The sequence below is a fragment of the Plectrocnemia conspersa genome, unplaced genomic scaffold, assembly GCF_051122295.1.
Source record: "Plectrocnemia conspersa isolate PC_06_02 unplaced genomic scaffold, ASM5112229v1 ptg000014l, whole genome shotgun sequence".
Taxonomy (NCBI): domain Eukaryota; kingdom Metazoa; phylum Arthropoda; class Insecta; order Trichoptera; family Polycentropodidae; genus Plectrocnemia; species Plectrocnemia conspersa.
The window spans coordinates 315,332-342,005 of NW_028277178.1; the positions used below are offsets into that span (position 1 = coordinate 315,332).

At 33.7% G+C, this 26,674-nt stretch overlaps 2 protein-coding genes across 5 annotated transcripts in view; both read right to left on the bottom strand.

Moving 5' to 3' along the window:
• Positions 1–321: 321 nt before the first annotated feature.
• shtd (anaphase promoting complex subunit 1) lies at positions 322–15,864 on the bottom strand. Of its 2 annotated transcripts, none has more exons than XM_088204057.1 (17): positions 15,702–15,864; positions 14,835–15,078; positions 14,492–14,770; positions 12,761–14,347; positions 12,539–12,699; positions 8,411–9,205; positions 7,877–8,213; positions 7,667–7,817; positions 5,835–5,987; positions 5,531–5,771; positions 4,954–5,470; positions 4,669–4,887; positions 3,311–3,434; positions 2,803–3,237; positions 2,444–2,692; positions 1,911–2,379; positions 322–815 (listed from the first exon to the last, which is right to left on the bottom strand). In XM_088204057.1, the coding sequence occupies exons 1-17, from the start codon at positions 15,723–15,725 to the stop codon at positions 378–380; spliced, it is 6,423 nt and encodes a 2,140-aa protein (XP_088060183.1). In that variant the 5' UTR covers positions 15,726–15,864; the 3' UTR covers positions 322–377. The 2 variants fall into 2 exon arrangements, with proteins under 2 accessions (XP_088060183.1, XP_088060182.1); XM_088204056.1 differs by having other exon boundaries at positions 7,667–7,820.
• Positions 15,865–22,356: 6,492 nt separating this feature from the next.
• LOC148225899 (uncharacterized) overlaps positions 22,357–26,674 on the bottom strand; it is a 41,729-nt gene continuing 37,411 nt past the window's right edge. For all 3 annotated transcript variants that reach the window (XM_088204294.1, XM_088204295.1, XM_088204296.1), the window contains 3 exons: positions 23,613–23,769; positions 23,365–23,542; positions 22,357–22,655 (listed from right to left, as the gene is read on the bottom strand). In XM_088204294.1, coding sequence (XP_088060420.1) covers positions 22,407–22,655; positions 23,365–23,542; positions 23,613–23,769 — 584 coding nt within the window. In that variant the 3' untranslated portion in view covers positions 22,357–22,406. The remainder of the gene's footprint in view (positions 22,656–23,364; positions 23,543–23,612; positions 23,770–26,674) is intronic.

A 26,674-nucleotide genomic window follows, 5' to 3' on the forward strand; every position in this document is an offset into this window, starting at 1 on the left:
TGGGTCTCACGCGTGAGCATTTACACAATAAAACCCATTTCAGGGTTTCACTGGGTATTTCGCAGCCATTATGCGATATTTCACGTCGATAAATTGAGCCAAATAGAAAGTTATAAAAAATATATTACATTTTTTTAATAGTTTATGAACATACTATTAAAACATTTATAATATTAATTTAAGTGTAGAAAACATAATATAATCGTTCAATACAAAAAGCCAACGCCATCTCTTGATAATAAAAATAATTAAATATAAACGGTTTAGAACTTTGCTAATAATAAGATTCAAATCCGTACTAATTATTTAATAAAAAAGGAATCGAATGCAACACAGACATTTATTCATAAAAAATATACATTTATACACAAATTTACTTATGAATTCCATATTCTAATGATATTTTGAATGCACGAGGAGTCTATATTCGAAATATCACTATTTACAATCAAATTAATCAGATTTAAGTTACCGATAGCGACGTTATTACACAATAAGGCTTTCGGTATATCGTGATAAGTAACATACGTTGCTAATTTGTTCATATTTACATTGCTAAAATTATCCACGTTCTTCAAGTAGTTCTTTAAAGATGGAACGAGCTCTGGCTCCCATGAGTCCATAACGGTAGCCATTTTCTGCTTAATCGATAATGCGAATTCGTTGGAGAGTAACGGTTCGCTGCTGAGTATCGGTTCTTCCATGCTGTTTGGATCTTGATAATGTTTGTTGTTGTGACTCTCCATTTGACACATTAATATTTTGATCTGCCAAACGTGATGCGATTTTGGATTAAAAGACATTTCTTTTAAAATCTGGAAATCATAATAATTAATTATATTTATTTTGTATACGATTGTCCAAAACACTATTTTGCCACAATCAATTTATATATAAATTTAATTTGTCCTATAAGTCTTTGCAGTTAAAAACATATGTAATGCAATTACAGGCATGCCATTAAATATAAAAAGTGGCAAATGTGGTTTTAAAAATATTTTCCAGGGAATATCTACGTAAATTAGGGTAGTCCTTAAAGGTTGTTAGTGAGGATATTAGGCTGCCATCAAAGCAGGTTCGAGATTACCGATACAGAAGCTAGTGCAAAAGCTCAACGTGTCGTCTACGTCAATTCAAAATTAGGAAAGGTGTTAATTTTTAGAATATCTCATAAATTGTCTAAGGAAAACCTTGCGCAGCGAATCTCAATATGATAATAATTAATGATTCTAGAACAGAAAGATTTTTTTTTTGAGTCACATTGTTACTGAAGATGATAAGTGAATCCTTTACTTTAACATGCAACGTAAAAGGCAGTGGTTGGACGCTAATCAACCCCCAATTCCAATCCCGAGAACAGAATTACACCCTGATAAAATAATGTTATGCGTTTGGTGGAATATAAAGGGCGTAATTCATTATGAGTTATTGGATTACAGGAAGACAATTACAACAGACACATAGTGTGGTCAGCTAATTTGTTTAAAAACGACTTGGACCGTAAAAAGAAAAGGGTAATTTTACACCAAGACAGTGCTTGCCCTCGTGTATCCTAGAAGACAATGGAAAAAGTCAATGGAATTTATTGGGAACTTATTTCTCATCTATTGTACTCTTCATGATATTGCTCCAAAATACTATCATCTATTTATAGCTCTGCAACAATGTTTAGGTGGAAAAAAATATTTTACAAAAACGGATATAAAAAACGACATTAAAGAATTGATTGTTTCCAAAAGTACATTATTTTTCGAATCATATACAAAAAAATTGATTAACACGTGGAGAATAATTGTAGAAAAATATGGAGAATATATAATTTTGTATAAGTATTACAGATTTTAATTATTAATTGCGGTTGCAAAATATATCAAAAAGTATAAAATAGTTTAAGAGAAGAAAAGCTATACCTTTAAAAGTGTCAACCAAATTGGAAGTATAATTAGAGTATCTCGAATCACGCATTCGTATGTGACCATTGTTAAATGCTGTATAAATTCTCGTTCCTCCACTGTATTCTTATCACAGGCGCAATTCCTCTTTCCGCCTTCTCTCTCTTCACTACTCGGATTAGAAAAATAACAGTTGCTGCATATTCTGTTACTCGTAGAGTTGCCATGATTATCTTTAGCGTCTTCTCTCTCGCAAAAAGTCGCCGGATCGATCGTCGAATCTATCAGATAATGCTTAGCAAAGTTCACGACTGTTTGATCGCTAGAAAAAGCAAATATGTTTCTTAGTTTGGCGGACCAGACGTTCGTTTTCTCGGTCGTCAGCATTTGCGCCAAGAGACTTTGGAAGCCGTGCGGATCTTCGAGGTACGACAGACAACCGGCTCTTTGCTTGATGTCGATGCAAGATATAGTTTGAAGCACGCACCTGAAATTGAATCAAGATTAATAATCGTCCACTTGTGTTCAAAAAATATACAACAATGTCATACAATAGTTGATCCCAATTCATATCTCTCTTGAAGACGATCGGCCAATATCTGCCGTCTTCTATGTGCAGCTCTTTCAACGTGTGCAATTCGGGTAAAAGACAAGGCGCTTTAATATTCACTACTTCGTTGGTCAGTTTTATAATTTTAATGTTTGCGTAACATAATGTTCCTGTTAATATATCGCGAGGTATGATCAGTCGTGGTTCGGTCGCTAAAACGTACAAGTGTCTAAACGCTTGAAGGTGATATCTAAAATTAAAAAAAAAAAAATTTATAATGACAAGCATTACAGTACATTTGTGATCAAGATCGACGTTTTATATTTTTTAATAATCGTGATAATTTTGAGTTTTACATACCTATTATCATTACTGTGCGTTGGGAATTTAGGGAAGAAGGCGCATATCATAGCGGCTATGCTCTCCGGCGATGTCGATAAAGTGTAGCGACCGGCTCCCAAGAACAATAAACCTAAAGCTGCGTGAACTGCCAGTTGAGAACCGTACGTCAAAGAACTGGCCACGGAGCCAGCTCTGGATCTTTGCTGGCGGCACAAGCGCATTATTTGTAAATCGCCCGTTCCGGCCATGACCATGGCGGCACTTATCAGAATTAGATTCAAGCAGGTCTCGATGGTGCTCTTTCCGGCTAGTTCTCCGATGCTCTTTTGACCTAACCTAGTGAATTCTTTGGCGTAGAGCAATATCGTGTTGCAAGCGTCCTCGTTGGCAGAACCAGCGAAACGGAGTCCTATGGAGAAGCAAGCTCCGGCCACTATATTGCAGTATACTTGACTGAAAAGTTATAATACATGCGTGTAAGGAAAAAATATATAATGATATACTAAAAAATATTATAATTTAATACTTCATTGCTTCATAATCGATGTGTGCTTCTGTAGGTTTGACGAAGCAGTACGGTTTAACGGACTGCGGAACGTAATTTTCCACCCATTCTTCAGTCGGTTCGATTGAATCCCATAAAATCAATCCTTGAAAAATCATAATTAATGTGAGATTAGCTAGGTTTACTGTAAGGGCTTACGAAGATAGTATAATCTTTTATTTGTGGGGATCATGTGCTACGCCTAGGGATTGCAATATCGGTAATACTGATGTTGGGGAAAAAATTAACCTTCAGTACTACCGGTATTACAGAATTAAATACCGGTAGTACCGAAAATGATTTTTTTTTTAAATCTGTACAAGTTATTTGTTGAAAACGATATCTTTATGGCTTAGAACTACGAAAAAGGCGATGCTCATTTTGCTTAAAAGCAGAAGTGGAAAATAAAGTTATGCTTATTGTATGGAATTAAGCTAGTTGTTTTATAAAAAAAGTAGTGATAGTTCAAGGAGGCGGAAATATAGGCTAACCCTATTTATGGGAAAAATCCCACCGGCAGATATTTTAGCGAAATTTAAAAATAAAAAAATTAACGATATTTTTGTACGATAAAAGGAATACATTTGCTTTATCTCAAGCAAGTCTAATGGTACCTAGCAGTTCCCAGTAATTCTGTTATGTAACAGAGGTTACATAACAGAATTAAATTTATTTAATCGAAGAAAATCGCAGTTATTATTGTAAATGATCGCATCAATTTTTTGTGATAAGGATGGCTGGCGAAGTGAAAATAAAAGTAAGTATTGCAAACACGAAATTCTTTCTAATATTTGTACAGTAACTCCATTCAGATACGTTTTCAACCAAATAGTCCACAGAATATGCTTCACTTGACATAGGTGTTAAATATTAGCTATAATTAAGTTTCAATAATTAAATTTAAATAAAATATGTATTTGAAAAATTGGTGCGAAATGTTTTTTAAAAAAAAAAACCTTTTCATTGGAAAATATAAATTATATCGAAACAATAATTGCCAGTGTACATCAATGCTTTGGCTTTGCTAATCAATAAACACGGTGAATCATACGAGTAGTATTGGATTATTTTTTCAGGCGATTAATTAAAATAATAATAATAATACCGGTATTGTCTGTTTTTCTCTTGGCAATACCAGTATTATTGCAATTCCTAGCCACACCAAACCGCTTGTTTCTGAAAACCCGCAAGAAAAGTTTTGGTTCTGAGAACCCCCTTTCCTCTTCCCTCTTGACCGGATAACCGGCCGCCCTTACCGAAGGGTTTAAATCTACATACGATAATACACTGATTGTATGAAGAAGATGCTCTTGATTCAGGAGAAGGAGGGACATTCTTACCTCTGGCTATAACCCTCAGTAGCAGCAAATCCGGTCTTACAAAATCCAGTAAATAATGCGTCAACGGTGGAGCTAACCATTTAGCCACTTCGGTATTGCCGCTTTTCAAATACAACATCCCCAACGCTAGAGTAGCTCCCGGGGCAGTCACGTCGACGTTCACAGTAGGACCTTCGCGTATTTGAAACGACGGAAGCTTATACTTTTCCTTCTGGGCGCCTTTAAAGTATTTCCATTAGTATTTTAAATATTTAACTCTAAAATAAAAACATTTCTGATACATACCCGTCAATGGCCTCTTGTTGCCGCCGAGCATGTAATGCCGCAGCGTTGACGTCAGATGATGTGGAGCCGTTTTATAAGCGCCCAAACAAACCAAACCCAAGCCTAAACCTGCCGCTAAAGAATAACCTTCCCGCTCGCTGGAATTCTCCATTTCTGGACCTGGAGGTCTTCCGATTTCGCTCAGTAAAACTTGAGTTATGTGGGTGTGAGCCGTTCTCTGATAGAGCAACCCGACGCCTAAGAGAGCAGCTACTTGGATGTTCTGCGGAATGTCTAATTCGATGGACGTTGGAGGTAGAAGCGCTTCCACGTGGATTCCCATCAGTTTAGTGGTGGAGATGTCCATCGTTCCTCGGTAAGTTGATGCTATTCCGAGCAAGAGACCGACGCTGGTCATCTCGTGACATTTTACCAGATACTCGTATACGTCCATAAAAGCCATGTCTTTTAAATGTCCATTTAGGCCTAGCGCCATTAAAAAGCCGGCGTGTTCATACAGCATATCGACGGTTCCTTGCTGAAAAATAATTAAGGTATACATATTTTATATAAGTGCAATTTCATAATTAAAACACACCTTTGGCTTATTATAAACGATCCAAGCCGAATCTATTTTGGTGGAACCCATCGGTACGAGCTTCAGACCAGCCGCTACCCCGTTGTGAAAAAGTGGCCAAGCGGAATAATGCGGCGGAACTTCGATTCGAGATAATTCGATGGTGGCATTCCTGGGTGGCGCTCGTCCCGTTGTACAGAGCTTAGGAATATGCAACGGCTCTGTCACGACACACGGAACAGAACGTAATGTTACCATGCCTCTGAAATAATATTATTAAATAAATAAAAAAGTTGAAGAGATATTTAATTAATTTAAGAAATACCTTCCGACGGGCAAAGCCATCGTTCTGGTGCAAAGTGCGTATAAGTGCCTTTCTTGTTCTTCGATGAAGTCGTGATCAGAGACTTCGGGTCTCTGTGTGAGAGCTATCGTGACAGGAATTGAAGATTGTAACAGGTTGCACATTTCGGTGACTCTAAAACGAATATTATTTATTGTAATGTGTATACATTGTCACTCAGATTCGATACACGTGGTATAGTGGATTTTTTTTCAAATTTTGTTATTTATCTGAAAGTTTTTGAAATCACAATCGTAATTTCGGAATACCCAAGAATTTTATGAGTGACTATGTAGATTTTTAAAAACCATTAGCGGTAATTACAATAATAAAAACTATTTACCTTTATTTATTCATGATCTTAGAGACAAGCACATTGCATAGTAGTATTATTATTTTATTTCTCAACTTATGGTAAGCGACCATAACGGTTTTGCTTATAAAGGGCCACCCAGAAAACATACAATTGCTTCAATAGATGGGTTGTATATGATTTTTTTTGTACTTATCTTAATTCCCACAAATTGATGGATAAACACAACCACCCATCAAATTGATGGATAAACATAGGTGCTAATTTAATTCTTTTAAATTTATTTAACTTGAACAAGAGTTATATATATATACATATAAAAATATTATTATAAGTGAAATGGTAAAGGGAATGAAATAAAAATAATATATTCAACTATTCAGAAAATTTTTACAAGCATATTTAATTTTCTTAGTACCAGGGCTGTGGAGTCGTTAAAAAAAAACACGACTCCGACTCCGATTCCGATATTTACCAACAACACGACTCCACTCCGACTCCGACTCAAAAAAGTTTAATTTTATCAGGTATTTTTGGTGTTTTTCTACACGTTTAATATTCATACGCTATACACATTAATTATTACGCAATTAAAAATTCATAAATTTGATAATTAAAAAAAATGCTCGGAGTCGCTCATTTTTCACGACTCTGACTCCGACTCCAACTCCGGCCAAAACACCACGACTCCAACTCCGACTCCGACTCCACAGCCCTGCTTAGTACACATTCCATCGGGGCTGTGGAGTCGTTGGAAATGTTTCCCGACTCTGAATTTAAAAATTTCGATAAGATAATCTTGGGATATTAAATTTATTTTTAATTATTTTATTTATTTTCAAGTAAATAACAATAAAGATGAAAGAATAAAAAATAATTAATAATTTTTGGTATACAATTTACTTGATTTTTCTATATATATTAGAAACGTTGTCGAGTTCTGAATTTTTATGACGAGATGCGAGTCAGATGATGTGTTAGCGAATTAGGTGTGAAAGTAATTAGTAAATACATACTATTTCGAATATGTAAATATGACTAGTGTAGAAAGATGATCCTGGATGGCATTCGCTTGGATTAGTGCCGTGCCATTGTATCTATGGTGGCCGGTTGGCTGTTGTGTTGGTTGGTATTTGATTAAGTGCATAATAGCTTTTGTTTACTTCGTATTATTGACTTAAAACGCATGGCGCACAACGAACAATTAAGAAATTATTGGTCGGGGTAAAAAGGGTTAAAAAGGAGTCAGAGTCGGTCGATTTTTTACGACTCCGACTCCGACTCCACAGCCCTGGTATATAGCGATTAGATTTTCAAAAATAAATTACCGAAAAAATCGGAAACCGGTTAAATTGATGGGTGCCGGGTGATTATAGTGTTAATAGGCAGTATTTAACAATACGACCATTAGCCTTTTCTCCAATATGTCACATCAACATTGGATTCAGCTCAGACATTTAAAGAGAAGAGAGCGATTGACTGTGATGATGTTGAAATTTACCTGTGATCTTCGGGGAAGCGTAACCTCAATATCTTCGTATCGATATATTCTAGTCCAGTGTTTTTCTCACTATCCACTGGCTTATGAGGCACAGGTAAATGATCCAGATTGTATTCTTTCATTTGCGTGAATGAATTTTCCTTCATGGATCCTTCTAAAAGCATAATTAATTAGCGTCTTTAAACATAACGTCAACGTCATAAAGCATACCTTCGTTATTGGATGATCCTTGTTTGCTAGTCAACTTCGCTTGCAAAGCGAGATCTTCCCTCATGATCAGCGAGTACGCCTGATATGGCCAATTTTCTGGCGGATTTGCCTTGCACTGCGACAGAGTGTTGAGGAGGTACAAGCTAATGGAGAGGGGTAATGTCTGAATCTCACGCAACGTATAACCTTTATCGCACACCATAAGAACTGCTTTTTGTTCAACAGTGTAAGAAGTAGATTTTACACGACTATGAAGCGGAGTACTGCAAGCGTAAGTGTTATCCTTTAATAATGTCTGAATATGACCGGGCGTTCCGTTGGCTATTAGACCGATGATCTAAAAATTAAGAATATATCAATAAAATTACTTGAATAAATTATCTAAAAATAAGTATTTTTTCTTTGTATTAGAAACAATCGACGATTCAATGCAATAATGCACCGGCTTATACCGTAGCATGCTCAATATATATTTTTACATACAAATTAGAAGGTATTAAATTCTTAGCCAAAAATACTAAAACTAGTACTAACCTCAACAATATCGCGACTGATAATATTGACATTATTTAAAAACGGATAAGGCACGTTGATATTTTTGCCTCGCATCAGCAAAAATATATGTTGATATATGTTTGGAGGTATCGTATAAAAATATACAGGAGCCGTCAGTCTCTTGATATCGCTTTCCGATATTTGCCGCTGAGCGTTCGTCGTATTCAAGTGACACACATCCGGAAAGTCTTTCCAGTAATGAACTAAGTACGATTCTAATCTCAAATCAATGCATATCTGATACAAAAACTGTGCCAAAGGCTGTAGTTCGTCAATCAGCAAAACGTTCAGTTTCAATTCTTCATATAGTAAATGCAGTGAGAAGAATATTTGTAACGTGTGTGAAAATAGAAGCGAACTATAGTTAAAGTTAACATGAGTCGGATTATCTTGGTTCGACGTGTCCATATCAGCGGAGTTCCTCTGAGACTTCCCGAATCTTGTGAATTTGTGTACGGTCGAGTTTATGTTATCCGATGACGATTCCTTCCGAGCTTTCAGATTTAGCATCGTAGCCAAAGAGCCGCCGAACGATATGTGATGTCCCGAATTGAGTAAGTATTCCCAATCGTCATGTTTTCCGTCACAGGACGTCTTTTGTTTTTTAGGTACGATTTCTACGGGGCCGACGTCTGGTTGCTTCGTCAGCTCTAGTCTGGAAATGTCGTAACCCAACAAGCTGAAGATCAATGAGACGAACATGGACCATTCTAATTTGGCGCATAAATCTTGAGTTCCGGGAGTGTTCCGTACACCATACCATTTTGCAATGACCTATAAAAATAAAAAATCCATTATATATTTTAATTTAGGTTATTTCTTAGATTGAAATTAAATTTAGTATATATATATATTATAGTGAAGTTATATTTTCATTGGAGTTTCAGTGAAATCATATCCGAATACATATTCACCGGTAAATATATATTTATACTAGCATGGATATAATTTAACTTATAGCACTAGTGAAATTATATACTGCTCTAAAATATCCATGAAACGTCCATTTGCTGTTCAAACCATAATCAAACCTTAACACATTAACCAAACTCAACTTGACCTGATAAAAGTTCTAAATTTAATACTATTTTTGAACTTTTATTAGGTTAATTTATTTAGATTAGGTTTGGTTTAATTTACTAGAAATATTGTAGTATTTTGTCGAACGATGTGTGGCATTACAATTCTGTGAATCTGTGTTTTATACTGACGAGCTAATTAGTAAAATAATTTATGAAACAAGAGAATTTCCAACATGACGTCATTTTCAAGATCAATATGGAATGATTGGACAAAAATCAACCTTAATGAGATGAAATCGTTTCATGGATGTAATTATGAATAATGACGACGCACTACGTTAACGCAAATAGAGTATAGGACAAAATCAAAATACGAGTGCAAAGGGAAACCCTTAGGCAGCGTTCAAAAAATCCATAAAGCATTCGTGCGCAGTGCTGTTTTAAATGAATTAAGAAATGAGTTTTTGATACATAAACTTATCGTGTTACTTCATAAAATAAAATAAACATGGCAATTTATATCTAAGGATTTTTTCAATTCATAAAAGTTAAAATATGTGTTTAATATTCAGTGTAAATTGTAAAAAAACGTTCAGGCTCCATACAATTCTATGATAAATCGATGGCAGCGCCGCAGTGGTGACAAATGGAAACACCAATCATTTTTAAAAAAATATTTAATTTTAATATATCTACAAATGTTTTTAAGCAATTATCAAGAGATGTCATTAATTCAAGATTTTAATATTCAGCTTAAGCAATTTTTAAACCTAACATGTATGAAACAACTGTGAAATGTTCAAAAGTTGATGACGGCTAGGTCCGTCTTCTGTGCCTTGTTCGTCATGACGCCTAGATACATCAAACATAGTGAACTCCTATGTTGGGGTGGACTCGAAATCGGTTGTTTTACTAGCAAGTCTAATGTGGAGGTAGGCTCGGCATTTTTATCAAATTTTCAAATTCAATTTAATTTAAATTTAAATCTATTTTGTTATTTTTTTATTTCGGAAACATCTGTAATAGTTTAAAAAGAGACAAATTTTTGATTCTACGACCAAATACCTATTCGTTCAACATCTGAAATTAGTAATAAAATGGTCTGTCTAGAATTACTTGTAAGATACAGCATGTGCTTGATACTGATACAATAGTCTGTGTCGTAGCGTATCACCGTGAACATCTTGTGTATTTTTGCAGTAATTCATTCTTATTTGGACTCTACTTACATTTCAATGGTTTTATCATTTATTAGTTAATTATATATACAAATTAGTGTTTTTTTTGGTAAATTTATGGTTCAGAAGGATGTCTTAAACTATCAAAAATGAATTTGAATATAGTGAAGATTATGACTATTATATGAAGTTTCAGAACAATTAGAAATACCATTAGAAATGATATTTTTTAGGGTAGTCTTAAATATGGGAATTATTTATGTTCAAACATGTTGTAAAACATTTTATTGCCGAAAAGGTTTTCTTTTTAAATATTCTGGGTATTTTATTTACAATATATATTTAAAAAGATAAGAAACAACGTATTATTGCTAAATTTGTGAAAAACAATTTAGATTTCTACCAAAGGATTGTTTTAAAAAAGTATCACACTTGATTTAAAAAAATAATTTGTCAAATGTTCAATATACACATTGAAGTCAAAATATTCCTACCATCTCGGCGGATATATTCTAGACAGGTCTTCTTTTACTAAGGATTTAGGTGTGACTTTCGAAGAACGTTGGAAATTTAGCCAGCACATTGCAGACTCACGGCAAATCATTAAAAATGCTCGGTCTTATCTTAAGAAATACCGGCTATTTCAGGAATATTTTAGTATTGCGCACTATTTACGATGCTGTAGTATGCAGAATACTATAAACTAGCTCTATTATTTGTATTCCAGGCGTAATGAGGCAATGTAATGAATTTAAGCTGGAAAAAGAACAGCGTAAATTCCTTCGATATTTATACTTGAAGGAATACGGGTATTATTTGTTCTTGCTACGTAATACTTTTATTTTGGGAGCGCTGGGATACATTTATTTGTCAACTCGCAGAAGTGTTTATATAATTAAACACCTCTGGAAATTGCTCAAAGGCATCGTAGACGATTCTTCGGTGCTCGAGCAGCTCCAAATGTGGGCTCCAGAAGGTGGTTATAGTTCTCGGTAGCGTCCACTGTTCTTGCCCGTAAAGTCTAGAACTGGAGCACTTGCCAACTCTTCTCTGGCAAAGACCGTTCGTCTGCTCAATACTGTGCATAGAGATATTGACATTTTCTCGTGCACATATGGGGTTTTGTTCAATTCGTGTGGGACAATGCAAACCTGTTGAGGTGATTTGTGTCTGTCCTTTTATCTTGTTTTCGTGTTTTTACTTATATGAGTATGTGTGTGTACGCATATGAATTTGTGTGTATGCATACGTATATATTTTTAAATTGTGATATATTTTATGCTTTTGAAAATCGTGACGCATTAGGTTAACCAGTCAGGTCACGATGGTTATAATTTTAATAAATAAATTATTATACTAGTGAAAATGTGATTTCACTGGTTTCACAAATTCACTGGAACATATAGTCAAAGCAGCAAGTTGATGTATAAAATTGAAATCAATACTATAACATTATTTATTGACATAATAGTCACCGAATTAAACCCTTAACCCTTTGGTTGCCGAAATTCAATATATCGGTTTTTGGAACATTGGTGAGAATTGTCGGATCTGATGTCATCATTGAAGAATCAGATACATTTTTAATAGGCTGTAAAGTATTTGCTCGTGGGAATATAACTTATTTTTTTGTTATGTAATACATTATAAATTGGATAGCAATCATAAAACACTCGGCAACTAAAGGGTTAAAATCACATCTTAACCCTCTGTAATCCTAGTAAATATTATTATTAATTTCAAGATATAATTTTTTATAGCTTGAGAAAAAATGTCCAGATGTTATGGATATAGGAGCTGCGAGTAAAAATGGCTAATACGTGTAGGCAAAGTTGACTCCAATGAGTTAAATGGTTACCATACAACAATCAGGCGGTTCATTAAACTGATTGCTAATAAAGAATTACCTGCATTACTACATCTTTAGGCAACACATGTTTCAGTGCCGTGATGCTCTTCAAAACCAAAGAACTGGAAGCGATGTCCGGTAGAGATATTCTATAATAGACTCCTTTGTCGTATTCCAATGTTATACGATTACCGACAGCATCTCGAAGACCCAAAAGTCCTGCAATTATAAATAAATCAAATACCGCATAAACCATACTATGATTTAAAATCATATTTACCGCTGTAATCGATATGTTTATCGCTGGATTTGTGTGGAACAGGTGAGAGCTGATGTAAAGCGGATTCGTCCAACAATGTCGCATCTCTTGCCAACATCGGTAATAAGCTGCTCCTCCTCGGGAATGAGGTGTCGAACTTCTTCGTTTGATTGTAGGGCGAATTTATAAGACCCGATAGCACGCCTCCTATGTGGACTTTACCGATCATGTAAAGACCGGAATATAGGACAATGTTTCCGGATAGCTCGATCAGAGCGATCAGATTTAGGGATGGAATGTTGATGGCGTCTTTGGCGGACAGCGTCGACGTGACTCCGACTACGATCTGCTTCTCGGTGTTGTCGTTTCCGATCGAATGCGGTTGTTCTAAACGAGCGACGTACAATTGTCTTACGGATCCCGTCAATAAATAGCATAGATAGTGCTGTCCTATGTGATCGCAGTGCAAGAAAGCTTTAACAGCCGCCAACCAGGAGTTGACGTTCGGTCTAGACATGCCTTGGTTTTCAGTCCAAATGTGATCGAAGCATATATCCGGGTATAGCGGTTGCATCGGCGGCGTCGGATTTACATTCGTCGCTTGCATCGAACTGTTGGAAGCTTGTCCTATCGACGTGTGAGGCGCTAGACCTAGTTTGTTAAACATTCCGGCCATCGAGCTGTTGTTTTTGGTCTTCGATGCGCTGGAGACGGTCGACTTGGGCGCGTACGGACTGCTGATACCGCCTAGCCAGCTCGAGTTGTTCTTTTGCGTGCTATTTCCTTTGTAAGGCGAAAATGTGTTGCCGAGATTCAGATTGGCCGATTGGCCGAAGACTGTGCTAGTTTTGTTCTCGACGTTGCATAGAGAGTGGCATTCGTTGCTGCTAGCTTTGCGGATCTTCCATAAGCTGTGTAATCCGGTCTTACTGCTGTACGTCAGACTGATGCTAGGATTTTTGCTGACGTATACGATCTGCATGTTGCCATCGTTATAATATTGAACTCCGTACGGCAGAGATTTAGTCAAAACGGGAGCCATTTCATCCAGCGGATGACTGAGCGAAAAGCAAGTTGGCAGCGGAACGTCGGCTTCCGAAAACGTGTTCGCTATCTTATGACAACTATCGGGCGTCGTCAAGTTCGAGCCCATCTTCATAGTAGAGCTCATGCTCGATCTATTGTTTATAAACCCGAAAGAATGATTATCCGCATGCATACTCCTCAAGAACGATTGATTTAATACCGGAATCGGTTCTTTCTCCAACAAAATCCCATATTTCGTGCTCCAAACGTTCTTCACTTGAAACTGCAGACTCGTAATGTAATCTTCTCCGCTTTCGGTGAACGCCCGCAAGCTATTATTATCGATTAAGCAAATACTCGGAATCGGATTGTTTTTAACTTCTTCAAAATTATCTCTGATCTTTATATCGGCTTTGAATTCGTCGTTGAGCGAATTCAGAGCGTCGAACATCAACCGATCGTTGACAGCTGCATGAAACTCACAAAATAACGCATGTCTTATCTTCGAATCGCAAGTGTACGAAGCGATAGTGATCCGAGATTCGGGCTCCGTGAATTTATTTTCTGGATTGGAGTTTAGACCTATAATTACAATAAAATTTAGTCATAATTCGAAATATGTCACGAAGACAAAACGATGAATTTTTCATATGCAATTGAGTTATTTCGGCATTTTAAGTAAAAAAAAGTACCAAATTAACGAAGCTCTAAATTGCACATACAAACCTCTGGACCATACGGCCGTTTTGTCATTTACGTACAGTTCCTCTTCAAAACAACAATCAACTCTAAGATCAGGTTTGTTTTCATTTTGAGGGTAATTATTAGCAGGCTGTTCGTTTTGGCGCTGATCATGATTGCATTTCAGTCTTTTGCTGGCGTTTATTTCCGTTCTTATCGAACTGTTGTAATCGTTTTTAATTCTTAAGTTGGGACTCGGTTGCGGATTTAATAAATTAGAAGTCCTATTCGGATTCATCATCTGTTGATACACAGTTTCATTATCTGAAATTATGAAAAAAGTTAGTCGTAAAGCTGAATTTATTATCACCAATTCTAAATAACTCACTGTTATTGGCGTTGTTGTTTTTGGTTGTGGAACAGATTTGCCTAACACACCACCACTCCTTCCGATGGTCAATGTCGACGTTCTTAAAGTACATCGCCGATTCCGGTTTGTCGCTGATTGCGACATTCTTCAACTTCAATAGAAGAGATGACGACTCCGGAGGCGCGAATTTGTTCGAAGTTGCTGATTTCAGAACTGATCCTGGATGCCGAGAGATCGCTCGACGACCGTGAGGAACGAACTCCTGCAATTAAGCGTTCAAAATAAAATCCGGGCTTTGGAGTCTTTTAACCTCTTCCAGATCATGCCTGAGGCAACTCAAAAGTTTGTATTTTTTGAATTTTATGATAAAAATATACTTTAAGTAAAATAAAATATTTGTATTAAATAAAACGATTCATTAAAATAACGTAAAAGGCTTGTTTAATTGATTTTATTATGCCAGGTTGACAAAATCTAATCTAAAATAATACTAAATCTAAATTTAATCTTTTCCATCCGTAATTTAAACTGAATTAGATCTTAAAAAATAATTGCTTCTTATAAGTCAGCGTTTACGGAAGCTCTTCAATCAAATTTGATTATTTTAAGCGCGGAAAATAATTATAAAAAGTAGTCGGAGTCGGTCGATTTTTTTCGACTTCGACTCCGCAGCTCAGAATAAAATTTAGAGGTTATGTTTAGTTTATTTATTTACGTTTTTAAAAACGGTATTTATTACGCGCCGATGAATTGATATTATACGAAACCATTAAACCGTCGTAAATAAATGTGATTATATAATGTTATGCGCAAATTTATAGATAAAAATGGAGACATATTGGAAAAAACAAGAAGCTTTGGATGTAAAGCGATTCAAATATTAACCAGAGGTTCTGAAGCAGCAATCATTTTTTTGTGTTCGTCATCCAGATTGGTGTATAATTGTAGTCACTGTGCGGCTGACGATAATGAATACTAGATCCACCAAAAGCCGCCTTCAGCCATTCAAACTGACGTTTGACGTTTTGGTCTTAACACGCTCGAATGCGACCGAACGTCAAATACATCATTTTCATAACATTAAATATTTAAAGTAACTTTAAATAAACACAGTTATTTTCAAATTAATTTAAATAATATTTTTTAATAATTAGTGATAAATATTTATTTAAAAACACATTACTTTTAGATTCCCCCCCCCGTCTCTTTTTTTTTATGAATTGTACGAAAACAGTTTGGCTGAAAAATATTTTAAGAAAAAAAGCATTATAATGTATCTTATATTTATTTACGTTTCTCTTGGAACTTTATTAAAGAAATAAAAATTGCACAAATTTGAAAAATCAGTAGCTTTGAGAAAATCTACAATTACTCTTCAGTATGGATTTGTCGATAGAAAAATACATTATTTATCCCCTGTGAAAAAACAGGTTTTTTGGGTTAAAATAAATGGCGTTGGATAAATTTGGAGATTAAAAAAATGTAAAAATGCTTTCACCTGCCTTCACTCATGTTAGAATTTCAAGATCGTACAATCGTATTATTTACAGAGAATCCTTACTCCCCTCGCTCGTAATTTAATATTATCTATATGTATACGCTGCATAAAGTTTAACAGTTGTTTAATTTTGAGCTTTAATGAGTTAATAAATAACAGTTATTTAATTAGGATCACTACATATTAACTACATATTCAATATTGAGTGTTTGTAAATTTGAAACTCTTACAAAACCAAATATTAGTAGGCTAACAAAAACTCACATTATTTTACATTTTTCGTATGTTTTTGCATTTGTTTGTTGAATATGTAAAAATAAGGAACAGACACGGAATGGAAATAAATACGTATTAGGAGAGTGAAATACGGCGACAGCCCTTTAAATATATGTCCACAGTAACTACCGATCCGAAGATAAATATAAAGCTTCTTGTAATAGTGGTATATAAATGCTTATTTTTATTTTCATATGATCATTTTTATGTCTATAATCAAGTCTTGAAGAATACGATATAACTATGTATAAAACGCGGATAATGTATGAATGAAAACTATAATCTAAATATGTATGCTTTTTAATGTGTCGGTCATTGATTAAATTAGAGATATAAAGGTTTTTATTTAATTCATTTCTTTACGTGTTGTTTTTTAAGTACAAAGTTGAGCTTAGTAAGCATCCATTGTTATGGTTGCACCGCTCGATAAGCAAAATTCTAGCAAAATTAGTCATCAATTGACGTCGGAACATTTCATTACCAAATATAGGCATGTGAAATATGACGACGTTGTATATTTTATCAATTCTAGAAATTGTGCACCTGAATTATAAGCTAATAATAATTATGTATTTCAAAATATATTTTTTTAATTTATATTCACTTACAAGTCGTTGTCCGTAAAATAATAAGAATTTTTTTCAGATCTTCGGTCAGGAACCCCACTATTTTCTATTTGGCCCTTTTTCACTCTGATATACATTATTTTAAAAGGCTAAAACTATGAGCTGTTGTTTTAGTTTATGAACTAAAATATTGTTAGTTAAGTTTAAAATACAATAAATATCCATAAAGTATTACCAAATGTTCGAATCTATAAAATACAATATGAAAAAAACGTCAAACCAACCGCGTAATTGTCTTTCATTATGCAACTTTATTACATGAATTTTAGTCTTTTCAACTCGTATTATTTTATTTAATTACAAATCTATAGTATGGAAAATTTTGCAGAAAGATGACAAATTTTTACGGACTGGTAAAAACTGTTGGCACTTATTAAAATATATTTAATATGTTTGGACTTTCGAGTAGTAGTTTATTTTGAATTAAGTCTATTCTAATTACAATTAATTGTTGTTGAATATTAAAACAAAACCAGTACGGCACAAATTTCATTTGTATAACTTTAGAAAACTAAATACTTCTTGATGTCTAATGTAGTGAATTTTAAACGCAATTTTTATTTTTAAAACCTAATTACAAGATCTTAATAAACCATAAATTACATAAATTAATTTGTACAGGCAATTACAAAATTCTTGAAATATCAAAATAATTTTAAATTACATTTTAAGATTGTGTCAGATTATTAAATTTAAATTTCAACGTTTACTTATCTTCATAACAGGCAGAAAATAATAAAAAAATGGAAATAATTCATTCGCATTATATATAATATATGTATATGTATGTTACAGCAACTTGTTACTTTTACAAGATAATGTATGCTTTACCTAGTGAGTTTCTGAACACTCCGATGTGAGCTAGTTACATCGTCAACGAACAAGATTTGACAGACGAACGTGTTTTACAACCAATCTAATCGCGAGCAAATAATCGTAGAGTTGATAATAAAAAAATAGGGTTGGACAGGCTAGATGCGAGCGAGCGATAGCGAGTGAGCATTGGTCAGAATAGTGAACACCTCATGAATAACTTGCTGCAACGAATCTATTTTTTTTAAGATTTGGAAGGTAGTGTTATTGATTAAATTCAAGAAATATTTGATTTCAGCTTTGTTCACTATATAAAAAAATATTATACTAGATTTTAAAAATGCAACTTGTTTTAGAAATCGATTTAGTTGTCTGGTTTTTAAAGTTTCGGGAAATAATAATCCTTTTTGCTTTCGATTATATCATAGCGATTTTTATACAGAAAACGTTAAAATATTTTAAAGAAATTTTTCTTACTTTAAAAATAGATACGTATAGTGAAGAGCTCAAAGCTCAGATAAAAATTAAATTAATTATATTTTTTCCCTACTGTGCGACATTTTGGTCGCGTTGCAGCGAAAACACCGACGCCACTCCGCTTCTCCAGTATAAATGGCAGGGCAATTTACTAATGAATTCAGTTCATCAAGAGACACCTCCAGTACGTGCGAGTCAACTTTCAAGCCAAGAAGTCATCATCAAAAGCAATCTACACCAAGAAGACAACAGCAAGCAGCATTTAGAAGAGTCCAGCAGCCAGCGTTCTGAAGTCAAACCGAGAAGCAGTGGCGTAGCTATGGGGGGGCGGAGGGGGCGGGCCGCCCCGGGCGACACTTGCTTGGGGGCGGCATATTCGCGATGGGATCGTCTAGTGTGGTTCTTAACCTTAAATGCACTAAAACATATATAAATTCACGAATAACAAGAGCTTAATAATAACCAATTTATTATTTTTAAAAATGCTGATTTTATGACTCTGCAAAAAATGTATGGGGGGGGGGGCGGCAATTTTCAGGATCGCCCTGGGCGGCACATACCCTAGCTACGCCACTGCCGAGAAGCCAACGCTCATCAAACATAATATATTTATACCATTCTGTAGATACTGAAGTCTTCCAGACTCTCAACGTTGAGAAACACTATCCAGCATTCAACAGGCAATGCAACAATCAACACTGAGTCCAGAAGCTAGCAGTCAACTCGGGCGGCGCATGGTTCGTGCGCACGGTGTTTCTGTTTTTGGGGCACTTGAAGTGTAAGGTTAGTGATTTCTGATTAACTTAATTTAATTAAAGTTACTATTTTATCATTTATTAAAGTCCGTATGTGGTTACTACCGCCAAAGATGAGGTTTTATTTTTTATTTTCTAGGAAAGGCATTATGTGGATATTTTTATTACCATTATCACAGTATGTCTTTCTTAGGAAGTGGAAACTATTTGTCGTCATTAATTTCTGTATAGTTGTTATTTCTCACGGTATTCCTAAGTACATTATATTACTATAAGCAATATATGATGTACTAAGGGGTCCCTTGAAGAAATTGAACTAACGTTTCACAGTGAAATAATTATATATTATGAATAACAGAGAAAATTAAAAGAGTCTTTACTTTATGGAAAAAACTACTCAGTGTATATTAATTTTAAAATATAACTGGTAGGATTTTTCTGAAAGTGGAAACTTACGACGTTATGGTTCATGTCGGTTTGCTCTAGTTGAAATTTTATGAGAAAAGTATTCAGTTTATTATTGTTATTTAGGATAATACTGGATATTTTACTCTGAAATTTATAACTAATAACATGCAGCAATTTTTACTGTTACTATTTTTTTTTAGCAGAGTTAAACATGTTTTTTTTAAAATAAGTTATTCTATACACTATATAACTTGAATGTGTCTTAAGAAATTGAAAATACAGTCTTTACTTTTTAGGAGAACTCATTAGTATATATTATTTATTGATTACATATATCTAATAAGGCTTCTTCTAAATAGTGAAATCTTCTTACTTCAGATTTTAATTTCTTTTTTAAATTCAAATATATTATTTTAGTTTTAGATATTTAATCAGGAATGATACTTTTCTTTATTACTCATTATGTTTTATAAGTGCTACTATATACTATTCGAACGAAGAAAGAAGAAAAGCAGAAAATTCATTATCATTACATACAGTATATATTAAGCTAAATATTACTAGTGAAATATATTTTTAGAAATATACATCGCTAAGTCAGTTACATGAAGTTCTCAGTAGTTGGTGGATTCTTCTCAGTGTATATTATTTTTAAGTTATAACTGCGAGTGATCTCGCCTATATTGAGAACTTATTGCCGCGTAATTGACGGGGTTCGTCTTGTATCATCGTCATCAGGAGGACGAGTCTCTATCCGTGGAGGTACATCTCAAGAGATCTATACGGAGGATGCTTTGAACGGAATATGCCTTGTTCTTTCTGCACTGCTCGACGACCCGGGAGCAACTGGACTGGCGAGGCTCAAAAACTGTCGCTATCTCTGGCGTCTTGAAAATGGACGAGGTATTTTTTGTAAAACGCGTGATCTACATTTTCCATATTAAAAAGCCTTGTTACGACTTATCTCTCTTGACAAGCCGTTTCAAAACGGTTCCGTGAAACTTCGTCATCATCCTTGAGTGGTAAAGGTGGTGGCAAACAGTTACCACATGTTTCCTGTTACTAAAAAATATGTATTCATATTGAACATTAAAGAGTCTTTACTTTCTGAGAAATCCCTTCAGTGGATATTATTTTTAAATTATCATTGATGGTATTTTTCTAAAAGTGGAGATTTAATACATTGAGTTTTTTTTTTTTTTGGTAGCTTATTGCTGTAATTTCGGATTTTTATAAATTAAAAACAGATAATACTCGATACATAATAGCTAAAAACTAATGATATTTACATCAAACTAAAGCTATTGAAAGTTGAAATCTATCAAAATAATGATAAAAACGAATTTGTTTTATCCATTATTTTGATAGATTTCATACGGTCCATGTAGATGTCCATACGGTTGTCAAACCTCAAACTACGCTGGCAACACCGAGGCGGTAAAAGACGGAGTATATTGGCGACGCGACGGAAGGGCGTCGTTTGGAACGTAATTGTAAACGTTTTACTTATGTATTATTAACCACATGAAATAAATCCGTAGAAAGTAATCTGTGTTTTATTGCCTTGCTTCTTCCTTAAGTATTTGATCTGAATTTTCAAATCGAATACCTAAATTTACTGCTACTAATTTACATTCGTTGAATATTTTCTATCATATCTAATATTTTTAAGCGATCAAAAAACAATAAAATCAACAATAATTTGCAAACAAATTTTAACACAAACGGAGCCGCGTTAAACAACTACAACCTATCCCTTTGAATAATAATGTTTATTGTGAAAGTACTAACTAGAAAGTGTGTGCTTTTGAAGGCAATGTTCCGCTCCTTTTATTTCTTGTATAATATGTATAAAAAAGAGCTAAAAGAACTTCTACCTGAAATACATCAGTATATAGGTACATCTCAAACAGCTGTAGTTTAGTTCAGATTCATTATTTGAGGTCGATTTTTACTTTTTTCATAAATATATTCTTGCTATGATTTTTTCCAGAGCTGGGCTCCTGGAATTTGTCTCCTCCTCCCCCTCCCAGCAGGCCTGGTTGTGATATAAAAATAATGTAAATAAATACTTTGTGTAAAATAAATGTGTGCATATTACTAAAAATTTCATTTTAAACTTACTGATCATTTAATTTGTTACATTGTAAAAATGTATGTTTCTATGCACTAAATCTACTGACCATTTAATAATTAATATCTGAGCGAAATCAAATAAAATTACAGCTTCAATAATGACATGTATAAAATAACTCTTATATAACATTGAATAAATACTGATTATACATTATAACAGATGGAAAATAAATGAGCGTTATTTTCGTTGAAGATCATCAATATGAGAAGAATACTCAAACGCCGTTTGAGTTAGCAAATTTAAGTAAATATATTATACAAAATACTAAAAATGGAAACTTTTAATTAAACCCATTATTTGTTACGCTTACCTTCGGTAAGAAATATTAGTTGTTTTTCTCATTAACCTTGAATATATCCTTGAAGGGCATGTGTTCAGATACAGTTAGTATGATAAATATACTTGAGCATTAACATGAGAAATCGTTCCTTTTAAGTGTGTAGTTAGATGTATATGTCTCATATATGTATATATACATATATATATATATATATTCCATTATTTTTACTTTCAGCATTCAACTTTAGAAACAGCTGCTATTAAAAAGACGTTTTTGCATAAATAATTTATTAGTACAAAACATATAAAGTAATTCGATATCTAAGTTATACATTTATCCGTATCTTTATCTATAATATTTTGGCTGTTGAACGGTTTTTGGCAATCTTTCTTGGTCGGGTTTTGTTGGATAACGCTGGATATTTTAGGCGATACTTTGTCGTCCCCGAAGGAGGCTTTGTTGTCGGCGATGTTAATCTCCATCGTTTCGTTCTCTGAGCTCAAGTTCCCTTCGCTTTTACTGACGTCGTTCGCCAGAGTTTGACATCCGTACGTAGACGTCAGGGGTACCTGAAAGTGATGAAAGCGACGTTTCAAAAACGATTCTTCGAGACGACTGACGGCATTGTCATTGTCGTATCTGACAGACATATTTCAAATGAAAATTTTAAATAAATTATTTTAAAAATAAGTTAAAATATCTAAATAAATTTTACGGAATATTTTTGGAGAAAATAATATATTCAAGCACATCTAAATCAAATTTTGACCAATAGGAGAGCGCAAAAAATAATTATTCCTTCTCAGAAGGCAAAAATCCACGTCAAAAGCAATAAAATCGTGCCGACGCCGTCGCAGCGGGAACGCTAAATATTCCAGGTAAGCAATAAGCAACATACAACACATCGCTTGAAAAAAAAATATTTTTTGTCGGTGGGCTCTGAATTTAATCTTAAAAGGATTTCACGCAGCTCTTCAGATTTCATATTTGAAATGCCGCCAAACTATATTTTTTCGATATAAGAATCAAAACCGAAAATTTATGTTTTTTTATTTAAATACATATATAATAGATAAAGCTATACATACGATACACTGTATACTCAAATCTTAATCTTAAAGTGTTTCACACAGCTGTTTACTATGTATGTAAAAAAACGAAAATTGTCAAATCTAAGCCATAAAATAAATTGACTTCTGAGTATGTAATTATAAAAAAATAAAAATATTTTAGTACGAATTGAGAACCGGGGTGTCCGCAGCTAAACTCAGACCTTACCATACTGACTGCCGTGTGAGAGGTGGAGCGAGGGCAGCGGTCCATTCGAGGAGGAGGTCCAGACGGTGGCGGGCCGTAAACCCAGCGTAGCCTGGCCATCAGCGCCATCGTGAACAGCGTCGACACAGCTATCATTCCCTGCACTACAGCCACCGCTAGAGACGTGTTGCTAGTGTGCCTGAAAATGTGGTTTAATCAGCGCAAACCACGACTCGATGCGATAATCATTGGCATTATCGATTTCTCACTGTTCTCCGCGTTCGTGCCTGTGGAGTGCGGTGCGCGCGGCTAGCACTAGCAACGTGACGTGTAGCGAGCAAGCGGTCAACCACAAAACTCGGGCCATCCACGAGCCGCCCCTGCGCCCGCCGGCATTCCTGTGCACCGATCTGTGGACGCTCCATGCTGGAATATAAACATAATAATAATAATAATAATATTATTTTAGTGACGTATATTATAATTAAAGAATATTAATTAACATTTGAAGAGTATCGCCGTACATGTACGGCGGTTGGTTTTTTACTGTTTTGTGGTATATTACATAATTATATATTTACATATGCAAAGAGTTTTTATGTGTGGTACAATTTAGGTCAATTTTAATCACGTTTTGTTATATCCAGACAATTTATTTTTTTCAATAACATATCTTTTACAGCACTAAAACAGCATTTAATTAAATATGATGATGGGAATGGAAACAGTAATTTTCTCGCTTAACTACCCACATGTAGGTATTTTGCTTCTGTCTCGACACAATTTAATAAAGTTTTAAAAGATCATACATGATTTTGTAATTCTAAGAATTATTCTTGATACTGCATGGTGGGAAAGCAGTTTATTATAAATCTGAAAATCTGTTATTTAAGTCACAATGATTTTTATAAAATATTCATAAAACAATTCTGTGCGAATTACTGATCAGTAAATGCTTTATTTATTATTTTATATATTTTGATCAAGGACGTCTCTTCACCAGAATTAATTCAGAAAAATTAACGAAGCATATTAAATACATATTTTTATCGAATTCATTCTACATATGTACAATAACTAATAATGTGTGGAACGAATTTAATATACATAAAGATCGGATTTGTGTGGATTTGCATATAAATTAAATAACTAGAAATAAATTAACAGCGATCGAATTATTTCACTGATTGAGATAAAATATTTGCGCCTTGACACAACAAATACAAAAACGTAAAATGAATTTTACAAAAATTGGCGATGCACACCTGTTTTTGTAATAAGCGTTAAACAATAATAAAGGGTGCGTTTCTCCAACATTTTGTTTCGTTCAACTATCGAATTCTACGAATTTCGGTCATATTAGATACACCGATTAACATTTTAATCACAAATGTTTTTCGAAGTAAATGAATTTTTTTATTGAGAAAAATATTGTCTCGCATTTCGTAAAAAAATATGGGCGCATAATGAACCATGGATTTTGGAGCGGCACTAATTATATATATTTTACAAAAAATATTTTTTGAATGCAAAAACAATTATTCGTATATTAAAATTGGGTGAATAGTTCGAATATTTTATTAAATAATATTTTTTTAATTTACTCATTAGAATATCATATCTGATGAGTACATTAAAAAACACATACGCCGAAGTAAAAGAAACATTTGCTTGAAAAAATATGTAAGTCAGTACTATTAAATAAATTCGTCGTGAACATTTTTTTCCAAATTGAAAAAAGTAAAACTTTGGGGAAATTATTTAATTTTAATTTATGATAGAAAAAAATATTTTTTTTCGATACACATAAGAGTTAAGGTAAATTAAATTTCACTCGCTGATAAATAATGTACCCCCGATAACGATTATGGCTGCTAATATCGGGTCTAATGGCTGCTAAACTGTTATATCTTCGTCGAAGGTGAGTCAAATAATAACAGAGTGAATTTCACTGATGAGAATTTGCCTGATAATAATTTATTTTGCAAGGTGAACTACAGTTATAGTTTGCTGTATTGAGTAAATTTTTCCTTTTATTTGCCTTTGGATGATAAGCTGTAATAGTATTGGATGATACGTATTAATTCTCTTCACAGTTCATAGTTTATTTTGCTAATGGAGCATTGAATAAAATGTTTAAGATCCTTATCATGATTATAAGCACTAAGAAGTTAATAGTTTTTTTATCGCAAATGAGGATTGCCTTAATAATTGCGAACCGTTACTGACTTATATAATAAACATTATTGTAATTATAATATATTAGATAAAAAATATCTATAATAATAAATATTTTTTCTGTATTAATATTTCATTTCTATTTCAGGAATATAACTTTAGGGATGAATATTTTATTAAACGAAATATGGTGGAATTTGCTATCAAAAAAATTCAATACGAGCTTATTACTGTGTTCCGCGAAGCATGATTTGGGTTACCGCGACAAAATACCCTGTGCTCTATATATAATATATAAATGTGTCGTTAGACTTCAAACTTGTCACAAATGTGTCAATCAAAGGAGAGAAAAAAAAACGATTTTGTAAATTTATTATTGTTATGAAATATACAATAAAGTTGATAGATTACAATAAAAATCTTACGATCTTTTATACGAAAATAAGTACAGACATACAGACAGAGAAGAAACTTCATTGTAGATATATACAAAAATATCATTTTAAGTTATTTTATTATATGTTTATTCTGAATTATTTTAAGGAATGGCATTGCTTTGAAAAAATAATAAAAAAGAGCTGGACATGACTCTTGCTTGTTACAAGCCGAAAGCAAAATGTAGTAGAAGTGTCAAGTAAGACTGAAGTCCTTATTAATGATGTAAAAAACCCGGAAAATTGGGAGAATACTCCATGGTTCAAGTTTCGTCTGACTGAATCTTAGCAATAAAAATTTAGATTGAATCACCACTAATTTTGCCGTCCTTTTAATAGTTAATCTGTTATTTTTTACTGTAGGTGTTTTTAAAATTTGACCATATTCTTTCGGATACAACCGGAATTTAAAAAATATTTTTGTAAAGCAAATAATGGTGGGGAAGACATCAGTCCTAAAGGTGATTTATATTTAAAACTTTAGCGTATCGAATATTTTACCCATATGTTTTATTTTACTCTATATTGAGCCAAATTCAACAATATTCTTGGGGGTTAAATAATTAACTTATTTAGGTTATGTACGTCGTATTTTATTCCAACACATAATAATATTTTCATTATCATATTTTTAAGGCTATATTGCTTTTAATTTCATTAAAGTTTTCTGGCATATTTAAGAGTAGGAATTATCGCGAGGGTATTCAAGAATTTTGTAT

What these genes read in the sequence shown, in the direction of transcription:
- shtd (XM_088204056.1), bottom strand. Translation starts at nt 15,725, where the DNA reads ATGATTGCTGCTTCAGAACCTCTG. An exon ending in TCAGTCGCGATATTGTTGAG is followed by an intron (nt 8,214 to 8,410) that starts GTTAGTACTAGT and finishes CTTAATTTTTAG; the next exon opens with ATCATCGGTCTAATAGCCAA. An exon ending in ACGCACAGTAATGATAATAG is followed by an intron (nt 2,693 to 2,802) that starts GTATGTAAAACT and finishes TTTTAATTTTAG; the next exon opens with ATATCACCTTCAAGCGTTTA.